This window comes from Pelophylax lessonae (assembly GCF_965119305.1).
Source record: "Pelophylax lessonae genome assembly, chromosome: 1".
Classification (NCBI taxonomy): Eukaryota; Metazoa; Chordata; class Amphibia; order Anura; family Ranidae; genus Pelophylax; species Pelophylax lessonae.
In genome coordinates, this window is record NC_138768.1 from 275318400 (window position 1) to 275336443 (window position 18044).

At 44.1% G+C, this 18044-nt stretch overlaps 2 protein-coding genes across 3 annotated transcripts in view; one reads left to right on the plus strand and one right to left on the minus strand.

Annotated features, from left to right (window-relative positions):
• LOC309553557 (protein CUSTOS) overlaps positions 1–16623 on the plus strand; it is a 33236-nt gene extending 16613 nt beyond the window's left edge. Inside the window, exons 6-7 of one of the 2 annotated variants that reach the window (XM_082254823.1) lie at positions 12399–12422; positions 16148–16623. In XM_082254823.1, the coding sequence (XP_082110949.1) occupies positions 12399–12422; positions 16148–16514 (391 nt within the window). In that variant the 3' untranslated portion in view covers positions 16515–16623. The remainder of the gene's footprint in view (positions 1–12398; positions 12423–16147) is intronic. The other variant, XM_082254824.1, reaches the window with a different exon arrangement.
• Positions 16624–16654: 31 nt separating this feature from the next.
• Positions 16655–18044, minus strand: part of HNF1A (HNF1 homeobox A) — a 66676-nt gene continuing 65286 nt past the window's right edge. The window contains exon 9 of the mRNA XM_082254782.1: positions 16655–17067. Within this exon, the coding sequence (XP_082110908.1) occupies positions 16937–17067 (131 nt within the window). The 3' untranslated portion in view covers positions 16655–16936. The remainder of the gene's footprint in view (positions 17068–18044) is intronic.

An 18044-nucleotide genomic window follows, 5' to 3' on the forward strand; every position in this document is an offset into this window, starting at 1 on the left:
CCACGGCGCCCAACTCCATGTTTACCTCCTGGTGTGGGTACGTAACTTACGCTCTAGCTCCTGCAGGGATGGAGCTGCCAAGCTAGCTGCTAGGTGATCAGACAGCTACACAGTGTGAAGCAGAGGCACGTGGTATTACCCGGAGGTGGGAGGCGGTAGGCTTTTCCCATAGAGGTCTGTGAGACAGGGAAATTCTCCTCCAGCAGAATAGGAGAAAAAAAATTGGAAAAAAACTATTTTATGAATTAAAAAAAACACTGAAGTTAGCCCAATTTTTTGTATAATGTGAAAGATGATGTTACGCCAAATAAATAGATACCTAACATGTCACACTTCAAAATTGCACACACTCGTGGAATGACGCCAAACTTCAGTACTTAAAAATCTCTATAGGCAACTTTTTTACAGATTACCAGTTAAGAGTTACAGTAGAGGTCTTGGGCTAGAATTGTTGCTCGTGCTCTAATGTTCGCGGCTATACCTCCCATGTATAGATTGAATGCCGTTTACATATGTGGCTGCGATAAACGCATGCGTTCACTTTCGCGTGCGGGGATGGGAGCAGTTTACATTTTTTTTTATTGTTTGTTTATTTTATTTTTATTTATACACTTTCCCTTTTTTTTTTGATCACTTTTATTCCTGTTACAAGGAATGTAAACATCCCTTGTAATAGGAATAGTGAATGTCAGGTCCTCTTTATGGGGAAATCTGAGGTCAATAAGACCTCAGATCTTTCCTACAGGCTAGAAAGCATGAAAACAAAAAAACAAAAAAAACAATCTCGGCTGATCAGTGCAGTATTGAAAACTACCAGGCCGGGCGTGACGTCATCACGTCGCACCCGGGCCTTTGAGAGTCCTAGAGACTGCCGGGGACCATGTGGTCCTCGCAGTCTCTATGGTGTACTTCCATCGGCAACCGATTCCTTCTCCGGCCACTGATGGCTGTTCTGGAGTTCCTGGTGTCCAAAGTAGATTTGCTCCTGGGCTAACAGGCCAGCAAAAAGCGTCCCCCGCCTTCACATGTCTCCTCCTGTCTCCTCAGATTCAGAGTCTGATTTGGCCACCGTGGATGCGAGCTGTCCTTCGGGGTCTCAGATAGTGAGGATGATTCCTCTGTTCCTCTAGCCGCACATGAAAAGGCGCTAGTGGATGCACTGATTGTATTGGTGTGGGAAACCTTACATATGGAAGATACGACTAACACAGCATCAGAGGCGCGGGTCACCTTTGGCACCCAAAGTGGCGATGATGTTCCCCTTTCCTTACTTCAAGGGGTGATTGTTCCGGTTCTGATGTTGGAACATTTTCAAGGTTTTTACTCAAACCTGTTTACAGTTCACAGGAAGGAGGGCAAGGTGCGTCCAGTTCTGGACCTCCAAGCGCTAAACTGCTTTGTGCGGGTACAGAAGTTCCAAATGTAATCAATTCTCACAGTGGTGGCATCCCTACATCAAGGGGATTTTCTTGCCTCTATCGACATCAAGGACGCCTACCTTCACATCCGCATATGTGTCGCCCATTAGCACTTCCTCTGTTTTGCCGTGGGAGAGGAGCATTATCGATTTGTAGCATTACCCTTTGGTCTCGCTTCCGCTCCTCGGGTCTTCACCAAAGTGTTGGCCCTGTTCTAGCATTACTGCGTCAGTGGGGGAATCGCAATACCTGGGTACCTGGACGATCTGCTTTTGCAAGCAGAATCTTGCCAGCTTTGAGATTACTCTGCAAACACTGAGGGAGTTGAGTTGGATTCTGACTCTTCAGAAGTCTGCTCTGGTCCTGTCCACAAGCCTGGACTATCTGGGTCTGACTCTGGACTCAGCCTCGGCCAGAGTGTTTCTTCCTCTGGAAAAACATTTAAAGTTGCAGGAGGCAATTCGGCTTCTGCTGTCCAGCAGACGGTCATCTCTGTGGGCTTGCCTGTGGGTGTTGGGCCTGTTGGTGTTTACCTTTGATGTGGTTCCATTTGCACAATTTCACACAAGATCTCATCCTCAGTTTCTAGACAATCTGATCCTGTTGAGCCAGAGCACGAGGGGGTCCCTGGTTTGGTGGCTTCATTTTCCAGCACTTCTTCAGGGAAAATAATTTCTTCCCCTGTACTGAACGGTTGTTACCACGGATGCCAGCCTATCTGGGTGGGGAGGCGTCCTCGGCACAGACTGTGCTCAGGGGGTCTGGACTCTTTAAGAGTCCAGGCTACCGATCAATGTACTAGAGCTCAGAGCGATCATGCTTTGTCTGGATCATTGGACAAGTCTTCTCTAGGGGTGTCCATTACGGATTCAATCAGACAATGCCACGGCCGTGGCCTATGTCCATCACCAACGGGGCACCAGAAGTGTCCTGGCGGCTCGGGAAATAACCGGCATTCTAAGGTGAACATAACAATTCGTTTCAGCCCTCTCTGCTGTGCACCTTCCAGGAGTGGAAAATTGGCAGGCAGACTATCTCAGTCTACAGGCGTTAAGCCAAGGAGAATGGTCCCTTCATTCTGAGGTGTTCCATCAGTTGTGTCTCTGGTGGGGGATTCCTGAGGTGGAACTGTTGGCCTCTCGCCGCTTAACAGGAAAGTACAGAGGTCTGTGGCAAGGTCTCGGGATCCTCAAGCCGATGCCACAGATGCCCAAGGTCTCGGGATCCTCTAGCCGATGCCACAGACGCCTTTGTGGCTTCCTGGAGTAAGTATCGTCTGAATAACGCCTTTCCTCCTTTCAAGCTTCTGCTGAGACTCCTGCGCAGGATCGAGGCAGAAGGAATTACGGTCATCCTAGTGGCTGCAGACTGGCCTTGCCGGTCTTGGTACGCTAATCTAGTTCGTCTGGTCGCAGATGCTCCTTGGAGACTTACTTTCAGGAAAGATCTGCTGTCACAAGGACGGATCTTTCATCAGATGGCTTGGCTGTTGAAAGCCAGGTGCTGAAGGATAGAGGATTGTCTGAATCCGTGATTCCTACACTTTTGAAAGCTAGAAAATCGACTTCTAGGAAGATTTACTATCGTACTTGGAAGACGTACATTGCGTGGTGTGAAACCCCTGTTTTTAACCTATTATTTTAGACAGGTTTATGTCTAACTGGTTGTCCAGACTGGTAGTCTGGACAAATCTAGCATCCAACAACCATGAGCGGAGCTCAGTCCCAGGACACCTCCCCACCCGGACAGACTGGCATCCGTGGTGACCACTGTCCAATACAAAGGTAGAAAGGACTTACCCTGCCGAAGACCTGGAGAGCGATGCCACCAGACCAGGGACCCCCTGGTTTCCCGGCTCAGCCGAATCTGATTGTCCAGAGACCTCGAAAGCTTGTCCCATTTCACCAGGATCTCCTTTTTGAAGGGACCTCCTATGGAACTGTGCAAACAGAACCGCCTCAAAGGTTCAGAGGGCGGACCACTTGCTGGACAGCAATAGATGAATCACAGCATGCAACTTCTGGAGTTTGTCCAGAGGAAGGAACACTCTCTGGCTAGAGCTGAATCCAGAGTCAGGCCCAGATAATCCAAACTTCTGGATGGATTCAGAGCAGACTTCTGGTAATTTAGAAGCTAAACAAACTCCTTCAGGGTCTGTATAGTGATCTCCATGTTGTCCAAGGCAGCAGAGGACTCCGCTCACAAGAGGAGATCGTCCAAGTAGCCCAGTACCACAGTCCCTCACTGACGTAGCAATGCCAGAACTGGGGCCAACACTTTTGTGAAGACCAGAGGTGCGAAGTTAAGACCAAAGGGTAATGCCACAAACTGATAGTGCTCCTCTCCCACAGCAAAGCAGAGGAAACGCTGGTGTCGGGCACATATTGGAATGTGCAGGTAAGCATCCTTAATTTCGATAGAGGCAAGGAAGTCCCCCTGATGTAGGGATGCCACCACTGTGTAAATGGAATCCATTCGGAAATTCTGGACCTGGAGGTCCAGAATCGGACGTTCCTTGCCCTCCTTTTTTGGGACTGTAAACCGGTTTGAATAAAAACCTTGAAACCGTTCCGATATCGCAACCGGGACAGTTACATCCTGAAGCAACAGGTCTTGCATTACCCCGAAGAGAGCTTGCAATCAGTCCAGGAGCAGACACACATTGGAAGGAAGGGACCTTACCGGAGAGCAAGAATGAAACTTTATCCTGTAACCGGACAGTATCATTTTGTGGACCCATTCGTCATTTAACAAGGAGGTCCACGGGCCCGGAAATCAGCGAAGATGTTAACCTTCCCCAGGCATTGGTAAAGGCACACCTTCATGCTGAAGGTGCCTTGTTCGCGGGTCTAGAGAATACCATTCTCGACTTGCCAGACCAGGGCTGCTTGGAACCTCCCAAGGAGGACTTGAAAGGTTTTGAACCCTTGTCAGTAGACCCTGAGGGACAAAAAAACATTTTGAAAGACGGGCTACGTTTACGAAGAGGTTCTTTTCCCTTCCCAGACTGTGGAAGAAAGGTACTCTTCCCCTGTGAGACTTGTAAAGTGCATGAAAACCTGATTTATGAAATTTGACCTAAGCACATAAATCTGTAGTGTTTTCTTATCTTTCTCCAAAGCACTAAGTCCCGTGTCTTTCTGCTGTTTCGTTGCTCTGTTATCAACATGATAACTTCTGACGAGTTCTCCGTCAACCAAGGTAAAACCAGGCTGAAATTTTGTGTCGTGGGAGGTAGCGATAAACCAAATAGCAGAGAGCTTGTCTTGTCACAGTACAGCTCTGCGCATTCCTTTCTTCCTTTGTCTATATGGAGTTGGGGTGTTTGCCTTCCCTTTAATCAGCTGTCTTGGTTGTATGCCAAGAATCCTGTCCCAGTGCTAAACAGAAAGAGAAAATCTCTAACATGATGTGCGCTTTCTAAAGAATATATATAGCTAAAGACAGCAGATATGCATGTAAAACTTATGTAGGGAGATTTATTTCATCCCTGTGTATCATCGGAGGCTGTTCACTTCACTGGGTATATGTGAGGGTTTACATCCACTAATGATGTCATCCAGGGTAGCCCCAAACAGGCGATAGCCTTTAAAGAGTAAATCGGTCACAGCTTTTTTAGAAGTCTGGTCCGCAGAACAACAGTTAAGCCACAATACACGCCTAAGCCCCGCTGCCGAAATTGATAGTTTAGAAATCAGGGGAGCCGCATTCAAAAAGGCATCGTAGAAGAACTGCTTTGTGAGGTTTGGTGCCTCAAACCAAAGAACGATTGGGACTTTATGGGCAAGTAGAAATGAAAATTGGTTCAAATATATGAATAAAGTTAAACAATTTATTAAATATTAAAAGATTACACATATGCTGTGGTTTGGGTTAAAGGCCCATTGGTGAAGAGGTGAAGAAAGTATTGACGGTTTCCCTCTGGTCCCCGTATCGCATCGAGAACTTTGTGGGTGCTGCTTCTGAGGATGGTGTGTGTGTATATATATATATATATATATATATATATATATATATATAGATAGAAGGGTTAATGTTATGTCCTATTATGGTGTCCCATAATGTTATTATATAGTTACATAGTTTGTGAGGTTGAAAAAAGACATCAGTCCATCCAGTTCAATCTATGATGTGTGTGTGTGTGTGTGTGTGTTTGCTGTTAACCGTACATTGTATACCCCTGTATGTTGTGGTCTTTAAGGTGCCCATCTGATAGTTTTTTGAAACTATCGATGCTCCCTGCTGATACGACTGCTTGTGGAAGCGAATTCCACATCCTTACTGCTCTGACAGTGAAGAACCCCTTACGTATTTTAAGGTTAAACCGTTTTTCCTCTAGTTTTAGTGAGTGGCCACGTGTCTTATTGTATTCCCTTTCTCTAAAAAGTTTGTTCCTTATGCTAGGGTCGCCAGTACAGTATTTGTACATTGATATCATATCCCCTCTCAAGAGTCTCTTCTCAAGAGAGAATAAGTTCAGTGCTTGTAGTCTTTCCTCATAGCCGATGCCCTCCATTCCCCTAATTATTTTTGTTGCCCTTCTCTGGACTCACTCCAGTTCCAGCACATCCTTTCTGAGGACCGGTGCCCAGAACTGGACAGCATACTCCAGATGTGGCCTGACCAGAGTCTTGTAGAGTGGGAGAATAATCTCTTTATTTCTGGAGTGAATCCCCTTTTTTATACATACCAGTATTCTGTTGGCTTTGCTTGTAGCGGCTTGGCATTGCATGCCACTGCCAAGCCTGTTGTCCACTAGTACTCCCAGGTCCTTTTCCATCTTAGATTCACCCAGAGGTTTCCCCCCTAGTGAGTAGCTTGTTTTCGTGTTTCTGACGCCCAAGTGCATTACTTTCAATTTTTCAACATTAAACCTCATTTGCCATGTAGTTGCCCACCCCATTATTTTGTTCAGGTCCGCTTGTAAGGTTTCTGCATCCTGCATAGAAGATATTGGCATTCTTAGTTTAGTATCATCCGCAAATACTGAGATTGTGCTGGATATCTCCTCCTCTAGATCATTTATAAATAAATTAAACAGGGTTGGTCCCAGGACAGAACCTTGGGGGACCCCACTTTCCACACCCGCCCAATCTGAGTACTCCCCATTAATCACCACCCTCTGGACTCTCCCCTGGAGCCAGTTCTCTATCCAGGTACTCACCCTATGGTCCATACCTACATTCCTTAGTTTGTACAGTGAGCGTTTGTGGGGAACGGTGTCAAAGGCCTTTGCAAAGTCCAGATACACCACATCCACCGGCTTACCTTTATCTAGGTGGCAGCTCACTTCATCGTAGAAGGTTAATAGATTGGTTTGGCAAGAACGATTTTTCATGAATCCATGCTGATTACTACTAATAATACAGTTTTCATTACTAAAGTCTTGTATGTGGTCCCTTAACATCCCCTCTAAAATCTTGCAGACTACTGATGTTAGGCTGACCGGCCTATAGTTACCCGGGATATATCTTGGCCCTTTTTTAAATATTGGCACCACGTTGGCTTTTTTCCAATCAGCTGGCACCATACCCATCTGTAGACTATCCTTGAAGATCAGGAATAATGGTCTGGCAATCCCCTGGCTGAGCTCTTTAAGAACCCTCGGGTGCAAGCCATCCGGTCCCGGTGATTTATGCCAAGTTTCTCTAGTTTAGTTCTAAGTCTATCTTCTGTTAGCCATGGCGGTACTTCCTGAGGTGTATTATTTAGTTTAGCATTACAAGCTGGGTTAGTGTAGCCCCCCTGATTCTTTTGTGAAGACTGAAGAGAAGAATTTATTTAACACTTTCGCCTTCTCTCTGTCCTCTGTGGCCAGATTTCCTTCGTCGTCTTTTATGGGGCCAATGTGTTCTGGCCTCGCTTTCTTACTGTTTATATACTTAAAGAATTTCTTGAGGTTCTTTTTACTCACTTCCGCTATATGTCTCTCGTGTTCTATTTTAGCCGCCTTGATTTTGCCTTTACATTTCTTATTACACTCTTTGTAAAGCTTGGATGCTGCCAATGACCCCTCAGCCTTGTATTTTTTGAAGGCCTTTTCTTTAGTATTAATATGCATTTTTATGTTGGAGTTTAGCCACCCAGGGTTTAATTTTGCTCTCTTAAATTTATTTCCTTGTGGAATAGGGATTCATATTACTCACAGACCAGGCTGCAGAGATTAGCAGCTGTGCTGGGTGAATCCAAACGTTTTCCAGATTTTTTACAAAGTGACTATCAAGAAAAAAGTGACAATTTCGGTTTTAAAGGCGAGTAGTTTATTGTGGAAAAAGTGAAAAAGATTCCTCCTATATTTATGGAGGAGTTGCGGGCATAGTTTTACTATAGTTCATAGCAAAAAACATGTTGTAATGGTTTTTTACTCATGTCCTTAAGACAATCGTTAATCATTTTTTCCGGTCCATTCCAGATAATAAGAATGTTGTCGATGTATCTTTGCCAAAGCAGTATGTTGTTTGTATATATAGGTTGTCCTCTTCTTGTGCCAGGAAATCTTGTTCCCACGTTCCTAGATAAATGTTTGCATAATGGAGGAGTTGTGGGCATGGTTCCACTACTTAAACTAATTTTTTGTAGTCCTAGAGCAGTCTTTCAAAAGGTCCATCGGCAGAGCTTCCAGTGGTGTGCATCTCTCCCTCTCTGCGAGGGAAGTGACACCCTGTCCAGTTCCCCGGCCTTATATAGTGGTTTGCGCATGCGCAGTACTGCGCCTGCGTGAAACCACTTGTCACGGCCGTCACGCGGCCGTGTTCCTAATGTGCATGCGCCGGGAAGGCTGCGTGCGCACCAGGGATACCGTCTACCCGTGAGCAGCTACAGCAGCCGCCGACACACGTAGGGAGCTGATACCCAGAGGGAATCAAAGAGGGAGCAAGTTGTACTGCCCTCTTGAGCTCCTAAAAAGCCCAGGTTTGTGGGGACCGGGGCTTTCCGTGCCGGGTGCTATTCTGGTGAACACAATGAGGGAAAAGTATTCATGGTGTCGGCATTACAATAAAAAATTCTACCCTCCAGGTAGACCAATAATATCAGGAAATGGCAACATCACGGAAACAACCAGCCGAGTAATAGATGTGTATTTAAGGCCACATGTAACCAAGTTGACCTCATACACAAAGGATACCATCCACCTTCTACAAATCCTGGATGGTATGGTAATTCCAGCTGATGCCTTCCTGGTAACAGTAGATGTGGAATCTCTTTATAACAACATTCCACATCAAAGAGGACTTGAAGCCGTAAAACACACATTGGGCCAACAGAGCCAACATGACATAAAATTTAACGACTTCATTATACGAATGTTGGACTTTATTCTCAACCACAATTTCTTCTCCTTTTGTGGCTCATACTACCTCCAAACATGTGGAGTCGCAATGGGCACCAGTTGTGCCCCATCTTACGCAAACATTTATCTAGGAACAAGATTTCCTGGCACAAGAAGAGGACAACCTATATGCAAACAACATACTGCTTTGGCAAATATACATCGACAACATTCTTATCATCTGGAATGGACCGGAAAAAATGATTAACGATTGTCTTAAGGACATGAATAAAAACCATTACAACATGTTTTTTTACTATGAACTATAGTAAAACTATGCCCGCAACTCCTCCATATGTAAAGGGGGAATCTTTTTCACTTTTTCCACGATAAACTACTCCCCTTTGAAACTGAAATTGTCACTTTTTTCTTGATAGTCACTTTGTAAAAAATCTGGATGGGAATCTGGAAAACGTTTGGATTCACCCAGCACAGCTGCTAATGTCTGCAGCCTAGTCTGTGAGTAATATGAATCCCTATAAAATAATATTATGGGACACCATAATAGGACATAACATTAACCCTATCTATCTATCTATCTATCTATCTATCTATCTATCTATCTATCTATCTATCTATCATATATATATATATATATATATACCATCCTCAGAAGCAGCACCCACAAAGTTCTTGATGCGATTCGGGGACCAGAGGGAAACAGTCTTCTTACATGGATCAGGCAAATAAATGATTTGTATGTATCAGACCACACTGCACCAATGGTAATTCACCCCTTGGTTTGCATATGTGTTTTTCAATATATTTTGCTGTAATTGCAGTGATGGTGATCATTCCTTGATAAAGGCATACTATTGTAACCAAGCCGAAACACGTTGGATGTTTTTCGGATATTTTCTCTGCGGAATTCACCGTAGCACCTATGTCACAAATCTCGATACTTTCTTCACCTCTTCACTAATGGGCCTTTAACCCAACACACAGCATATGTGTAATCTTTTAATATTTAATAAATTGTTTAACTTTATTAATATATTTGAACCAATTTTCATTTCTACTTGCCCATAAAGTCCCAATCTTTCTTTGGTTTGAGGCACCAAACCCCACAAATCAGTATACTAAGCGATGTTGGCAAACAACTTTTTTTCGGGCCACTTAGGGAATCGCAAACCCTTCACAACTCGCAGAAGAACTGCAGCCCCTGGATCAACTGGTTCACCAGCTTAGCAAAATCAGGGAGAATCTGCTTACCCTCCAGGTCATGGCCCAAACGTTTAGCCCACTCAGTTACTGTTTGCGACACCAGAGCAATGGCCAGGACTTGCCTCAGCGCCGAACCAGCAATAGTGAACATATCACGGGCTGCAGACTCTGTCTTCCTGTAAGTCGGATCTTTAAAAGCCAGAGATTTAACGGAATCATGGTTGCCTTGCTCAGCCTGGAGATGGGGGGGGGGGGTCCACCACTGGTGGGACAGTCTACTTCTTGATAAGTGACTGTTCAAATGGGTACTTCACAGAAATTGTTTAGGAACCACAAAGAGGTGCTTTGGACGCTCCCAATCTTTTTAGACAAACTATCAAAATAGGAGGGTTAGAAAAACCCTTTTCCTGTGCGGGACGGCTTATAGGTGTCCAAGGGAACAGGCACCTCTGCCGCAGTCTCAGCTGCATCCTCCATTTTTAAAGTCTCCTGCACCGATGTAATCAGTGCGTCAACAAGCACCTTCTTGTGCGCAGCTACAGGTGTGGAAGAATCATTCTCACTATCTGATAGATCAGGGGTTGTGGTTACAAACCCTGTAGGGTGGGCCACATCCGATTCAGGATCTGACGAGACAGATGAGGCAGGGGAGACCCTTTTTGCTAGCCCGCCACCCAAAGGCCACCTCCACCCGGGAAACAAAGGACTCCAGGACCGCTGTCCGCGCGTCAATGGATGGCTGGGACCCCGAGGGGCCTGCTGCCTCCGAGAGGGGGTCATGTGGGAAAACATGCTTCTGAGACTCCATGAAGTAAAAGGGGGAACCCACCACAAAAAGTGTCTAGCACCACCAGGGGACACCCCCACCGCACCAGTAACACCACCAGGGCACAGCAAGCAGAGCACCAGCAACCTGCATCAGAGAGAAGGAGGGACCCCACCAGACTTACCACCCTACCAGAGTAGCAACAGTCTGCACCAGAGAGAGTTTAGTAACCACGTGCGGCCTCCAAGGGAAAAGAAAACACAGGAGTCCACATCAGGTGAAAAGGAGAAACTCCCACAGCCAAAATCGGCGCCCAGAGGCTCCACTGTAATGGCTGCCACTCCATATGCACGCCGGACCAAGTTAAATGGGCGCCAGGCTACACAAACGGCTACCGGTCAATAGAAACACACAGGCCTCAAAGAAATGGTGCTGACCACAGCAAAACGGCTGCTACACGCAGCATCCACAAGGAACCCAAGGGGGAACTGTGGAAAGGGGGGGAAACTCGAGCACAGTACCACCAGCAGCTGCCAGCGTGTCCCCCCCCCCCCCCACCTCCACTGGTACAGTTCAGCACACCATCCCCTACCAATTGCTACCCCACTGCGCTACCCCGAGGGGGGGGGGACACCAAGATAGCCCACAGGGACCTCCAAACAAAAGAGGGGTCTGGGGGTGGGGAATTTGCAGGTCAGACTGTCCCAGGGAGGGGTTCGCATCCACCCCAAACCACATCCAGGAACCAGGCGGGCACCACTCCAGACAGAACGGGATGTTAACTTTCAGGCCAGCCCCCATCTAGTGGGGCTATGTCATGGCTACCCAACCCGGAGCTCTGGTCTGCGCGTGCTCGCTGGACAGACTGGGGGGACCACTGGATCCAGATATCCATCCCGTCGCCCAGCCCGGCAGTGGATTGTAGATCTCACAGGAGAAACAAAGCCATGTAGGTCCTTCCTCCTGACTAGGCAGAAGAAAACTGAAGGCTTATAGCAGAGAGGGGGATGTATACCACCTAGCCAAGTCTTTTTTCTGCCTAGTGTCCTACTCCTGTAGGGGGCAATATAAACCCTATGGTTCTGAATAATGGAGAGCTGTGTCCATCAATGAATGAAAGCGAAATGTGGGTTTCACTTTTTGAATTAAATTATTGAATTAAATTATCTTTTTGATGATATTCTAATTTTATGAGATGTGCCGTAAGTGTAAAGTAATCAGAGAGGGACAAAAAAGAAGCTTGTTTTTCTAAAAGGTCTGCAGAGAGATTCAACTTCATTTATTTTTATTTCCCATCCAAGCATGACTATTAACATATCTTGAGATTCCCATTTGGTGTCGGTCTGCTTTAATGGATTATTTCACTATCCTAAAAAAATGAGATTCACTTCTGGCCTCTGTGGCCAAAACCTAATTACAGCTAGGTACCTCGATCCTAGTAAAAGGACATTTCCATTGCACAATGTTTTTATCTCCAGGACTCGGATTCCATAACAGTCCTGTACATGTGCTGAGCTAGGGACAAAGACTGAGGAATAATAGGCAGTTTATAAATTCCTATGTGCCAAGCCGACATTATTTCCTGTGGCCTACTCTTGCTCTTAGCTACATGCCTATAGGAGATGATAAACACCATGCTAGTCTTGGGCAGCCCAGATAATAGAAAATACCTTTTTCATCTAGAAGGTGTTACCGAAATGTTTTTTTTTTTTTTTTCTAGTGTTTGGCTACAGACACAATGGTTGTGAGGATGAGCTTTGTCTATATTTTCCATCAAAGTGCATTTATGCTTTACATGACAAATGTACATTTAGAATTAAAGTCCTTAATCTATAGCCCACTTTTTTAAATCTCATCTACATTAACACCCCCCAATTCAGCTTTGGAGCTTATTTACCCCTGCACGGTTTGCTTCTCCTTGGCAGAAACCCTCTCTGGTGTAGACCACACCTGTGCACCCCAATAGGCCTCTGAGGCCATACCATAAGCTGAAGCAATCTCAAGGTCTTTTGCCCTGATCCTGGCTTGAGTATCTAGCATGTCACTGACTTAAGTCTCGTACACACGATCACAGTTTATGGGATGAATATCTGTCTGTTTTTTGTTGCATGCTAGTTTCATATCGAAAGTGAAGAGGTTCCTTTATACGAAAATTCTCGTACAACAGAATTCAACTTCAGAAGTGATGTCATGTGCTGAATTGTTTTGTATGTACACTTTCGTTTCCGAGCATTGGTAGTCTTGCTCATATGATTTTTTTCGGACGAAAACAGTGCTAAATAAATTAAACTCTGACCTTTTGTCATGTACAATAAAAATTTTAGAGCCTGAACATTGTTTTTGTCGTATGAAAATTCGTAATCAGCTGTCGAAAGCATTATACTAACTATCTAAAAATCGGCAGATCATTAGTCGAACTACATTTTACTTCCAATTTTCTTATCGTGTGTATGGGCTTGTAGAATAAGCATGTAGCCAATGACATCAGAAAAGCTTAATTTCCTACACTTCCTGGATGCCTAATCGAGGTCAGTGTTTCAATTGATTATGCGGACAGGAAGCACAGCTCTTGAGACTGTACCCTTCAAAATTAAGTCAACAATGGCAACTCTTACCCCCCACAGATTTTTGTTATAAAATGCTTTCACATTAAGTAAGGACCCAGAAATCAAAGTACTATCTTGTTTCTATAGTCCTATTAGTATCATTGTTTTGTTTAGTCTAGAGTGGAGCAAGTTAAATATCTAGTGAGATATATATATATATATATATATATATATACTATATATATATAATTTTTTTTTTTTTATGGTGGAGTATAGGTAAAACATAAACCTTAAAATTTCAGGGCTGACCTGCTGTTTACTTTACCACACAAAATGCAGCTGTTATTTTTCTTGAGAATGTTTGCTTGGGTTTTCCAGAGACCCAAGTTCATTCTTCATATCTGTTTTAAGACACACTCATCAGTAGTAGAGAAAGGGGTCCACTCCAACTCTAAATGCAGCTAAACTATCAATAATATATCAAAGTTTAAGCCCCCTTGTTTTGAACATTGTTTCTGAGTGTTTTACATTTAAAGGAGTATTACTGGCAAAATATTAAACATAGTGAAACTTTTTTGATCAGTAGCAGTTCCTGTAGTGCCCTTTGTTGATCAATGGATATGTGGATACATGGTGTGATAATGTAGGAGAATCCATTAGATCAAATGGTACGTGATGGCTACTTTTGTTTATAGCATACATCAAAATAATGTCTCGTGTTCAGTTTTTCCACTACAGGCTCAACACTTTGTGGACCAGTACAGTCCCCGGGTTACAGACATCCGACTTAAAAATGACTCCTACTTACAAACGGAGAGAGACAACAGGAAGTGAGAGGAAATCTACCCCTAGGAAGGGAAATTCACTCCTGTAAGAGTTATCATGGGAAAAAAGTGTCTGCTGAAGCCTCATCACCAATCCTTGTTTCCACAACAACCCAAAATTTTCAAAATCCAATTGTCGCAGGGACAGTAAAAGTGAAGTGAAATCTTCTAAACAGGGGCACAGACAGCAAAGAAAACGTTACAGGGGTGTCAACCCTTCCCTATGCGATCCAAAAAACGTAAAAATTATTTTTTTGGCTGCAGCTACACTTAAAAAAATGTACCTGTTCCGACTTACAAACAAATTCAACTTAAGAACAAACCTACAGACCCTATCTTGTTTGTAACCCGGGGACCGCCTGTACAAGGAGGGGTTGATTTACTAAAACTGGAGAGTGCACATTCTGGTGCAGTTGTGCATGGTAGACAGTCAGCTTCTAACTACAACTTGTTGAAGTAAGCTTTGACATGAAAACCTGGAAGCTGATTGGTTTCTATGCAGAGCTGCACCAGATTTTGCACAATGCAGTTTTAGTAAATCACCCCAGAGTGTTGAATTCCTGAGTTCCTGTCATGGATGCCCATGTCAGTGCTGTGCCCTGTGTGCTCAGAGGATGAAATTGTATCATGTTGCAAGGGATGCATGCATCCAGCACTTTTGAATGAATGCTGAAGAATCAATTGATGGCTTAAACACTTTGACTTTTTTTTTGGGGGGGGGGGGGGGGGGGCGTTGGCTGCAACAGTGTCACTTTGGGGTAAAACATGTTTGGGGCAGTTATAAGTTTTATCAGATTACCTGTTATGTTTCCCTTCTCTGCAAGGCCAAAGCACAGGATTGCTTTAAAGGCAACTTCACCTTTAGTAAATGGCCATAGTGGTGCCTTGGCATACTGCTGACCGTAAAGGTGCGTAAGAAGTTTATCATCTTACCATCCTTACTTTTTTTTTTAAACATTTACACAAATACGGAATCATCAGTATGTGACAGCTTACATGTAAGTTTCATAACATTGCTTTACATAATACAATACAATGAATCAAGGAAAAGGAAAAACACCTATGTATAGTCTTCATGCTGTTAGTAGCAGTACAGAATCCCTAAACAAAAATTTAATTATGTTTATTGTTCGGTTGTTATACTGTAGAAGTATAAAGTGCAGCATACAATGTAACACTATATAAATAGCAATATATTTACAGAAGATTATTTTCTCAGTTATGTGGGGTATATTTGTATGCTGAACAACATTCTGTAATGAGAGAATGTTTAATTTCTTTTTCCCCCAATATTCTTAAAAATTTCAGTGAGCTTCTAGTTACCTCTGAAAAATAGGAGACTCACTGAAGGAAGAGCCTGGCAAAAGTCTAGCATGTTCTGTACATTAGTGAATTTAGGCAGTAGTGTGGAACAGTTTTAGACACACAACAGAAATGAACATTAACTTGGTATGCAATGCTTAATCAGACAAGTGCTACACCTGTTCGGTTTTCCTAATAGTCCCCCTACCAATATGCATTATGTTGCCCTCTTAACTGGCAGTAGCCCATGTACTGCACACTGCAAGCTCTGACTTGAAGAGTCGGTTCATACTACTCCGACTTGTCAGGCGACTTGGTCGCCTGACAAGTAGCGCTCCATTCTGTGCAATGGAACCATTCTAATCAGAGCGACTCAAGTCGCTCCGACTTAGAAAAAGGTTCCTGCACTACTTGGGGGCGAAGTCGGAGCGACTTGCATTGACTTCTATTATGAGAAGTCGTTTGCAAGCCGCGATGAAGTCGTGCTGCACGGGCGACTTCAAAGTCTGGGCGACCTGGTGTGAACCGACTCAGTTTGATTGGCATTTCCTAGCTAGCACCTGCGTCCAGGCTAGTTTTAATTGGTCATATGCACCTTTGTGTCATGGTATCTAATTTGTGACAGTAAATGTACAAAAAAGACCACTGTTAACTTAAGATGGAGTCATCAGCTTTCATTCTGCTTTAAATACTCTCAACTCTTGCTTAGAAGTATGATGTTTTCTATGTATATTTCACCATCTGAATTTTTATAGAGTTGAAGGGCTTCACACTTTTTCTCATTCTGTGTTTGGCAGTGAGGACAGCGAAGAGGAAAATGAGCGTCGGTGCCGTGAAGCAGCTGTGTCAGGGTTAGACATTCTAAAACACAGTGCTCTACATCCAGTTATGGTTCAGAGTTCAGACACACCCAGTATTGATCAACTTACAAAGAAACACAAAAAGAAGAAGAAAAAGAACAAGGGGCTGAAGGAAGGGGCTGATATTGACCATGAAGGTTCAAGGGAAGATGGTGAATCTAGAAAAGACAACAAGCTGGACACTGAAAGTCAATCAAACCCAAAGGACTTAAGGCAGGAGCATGAAACCAATGGATTTAAAATGAAGAAAAAAAGGAAAAGAAAGAACAAACAGTTTGTTAATGAAATTAACTCAGACAATTAGGACTTAAGTCAGGAATATGAATACAGAAATTTGTAAAAGGACAAACAAGCAGGGTAAGAAGTTAGAATCAGACCAGGACACAAGTCAGCAGCATGAATCCATTGGTTATGGTTATTGGAGTTCCATATCTTACCCTGTGACTGACATATACAAAAAGTGTTTTATATGAAATAAAAAATGCAATAGGAGAAAAGTAACATCTATTACTGAGGTGTTTTGCCATTGCATACATTTCAGGCAATGTGCTCATTTCACAACATGGTTCATTCCTGGCTTGACCGATGCAAGTCTCTTCAGCTGAGGGTGATAATCTTCATAATGTCCACTCTATCTTTGAATAAAGCTGTTCAGCTCTGACCACATCATATGGAGTCCAGGAATGCTGTTTGCAAGTGTAAATCTGTGCCAGAGCTGAAGTATTTTCATTGTGAGGAAGATGCCATCTGTGTGGACATATAATTGTCTATGGTGGTGTGTGATGATGGGGATAGGAGGTGGCTGTGGCTGTCAGGGGTGCTGGAATTCTGGTAGTGTACCAACCCGGCTGAGGATACTGTGCAGGAAAGAAGGTCACAAAATCAACATGTTAGTTTCTTTCATTTCAGTAGTTAGAAATACTTTTCACAATTTTTGCAGTTAAATTGGGTATTTTAGTTTAATTTTTTTTTTGCTTTCTAAATTTCAGCTCTCCTATGTACCAATATACTATTATTGTACCTCTGCTGCAGAAAAATAAATGCTTTCTTTGATTTTTAGAACAAGGCCTCACCTTAGCCCCTGATGTATTTCTTAGAAAGCTTCATCGCTTCCTGGTATGTACATTTGGGAAGGAGAAACCAGTAAGACAAGGAAGGAGTTTACCAGCTGACCTCATTAGCACACACACCCTGCACTGACTTTATTAGCACACATCTTGCAATGACTTATCAACTATGTTTGCACAGCATCCCTGGCATCCCTCCAGGCGTGCATTTGTCTGGCTTGTCAATGTAGATTGCCACAGCTGCTATGTCCGCATGCTAAACTCTGGGGCCGCATACGGCTCGTGGGTTGGACACCCCTGATTTAGTGCAAGGGCCTGCCTTATTGGATACAGCAGCCCTCAAAAATTCCACTCGCCTACTAGCATTTTGCGAGTGGAATTTTGAGGGTGGCGAGCTGTGCATGCCGCCGCCGCCGCCATTAACAGCGGCCGGCGATTACTTTTACTTTCTTTTTTAGAAAAGGATGGGCTCTAGGAGCAGAGCACTGCGTCCTGAGCCCACCCATTGTGTGACAATAGCGAATGAGTATTCGCTATTGTCACAGGGATCCTCCTCCTGATCCTCCTACTGGCCAATCAGGAGGCAGGTGTTTCCTGATTGGCCAAAAGGCGAACGATTGTAACTGGCCGAGGAGGAGGAGGAGGACTCGGGAGACACGGAGGACGCACAGGATTGATGAGAAGCCGCCTGCTGCAGGTAAGTGCACGCTGTGATCGCTCTGCAATTAAGGAGACATGCTGTGGGCGCTCTGCAATTAAGGAGACAT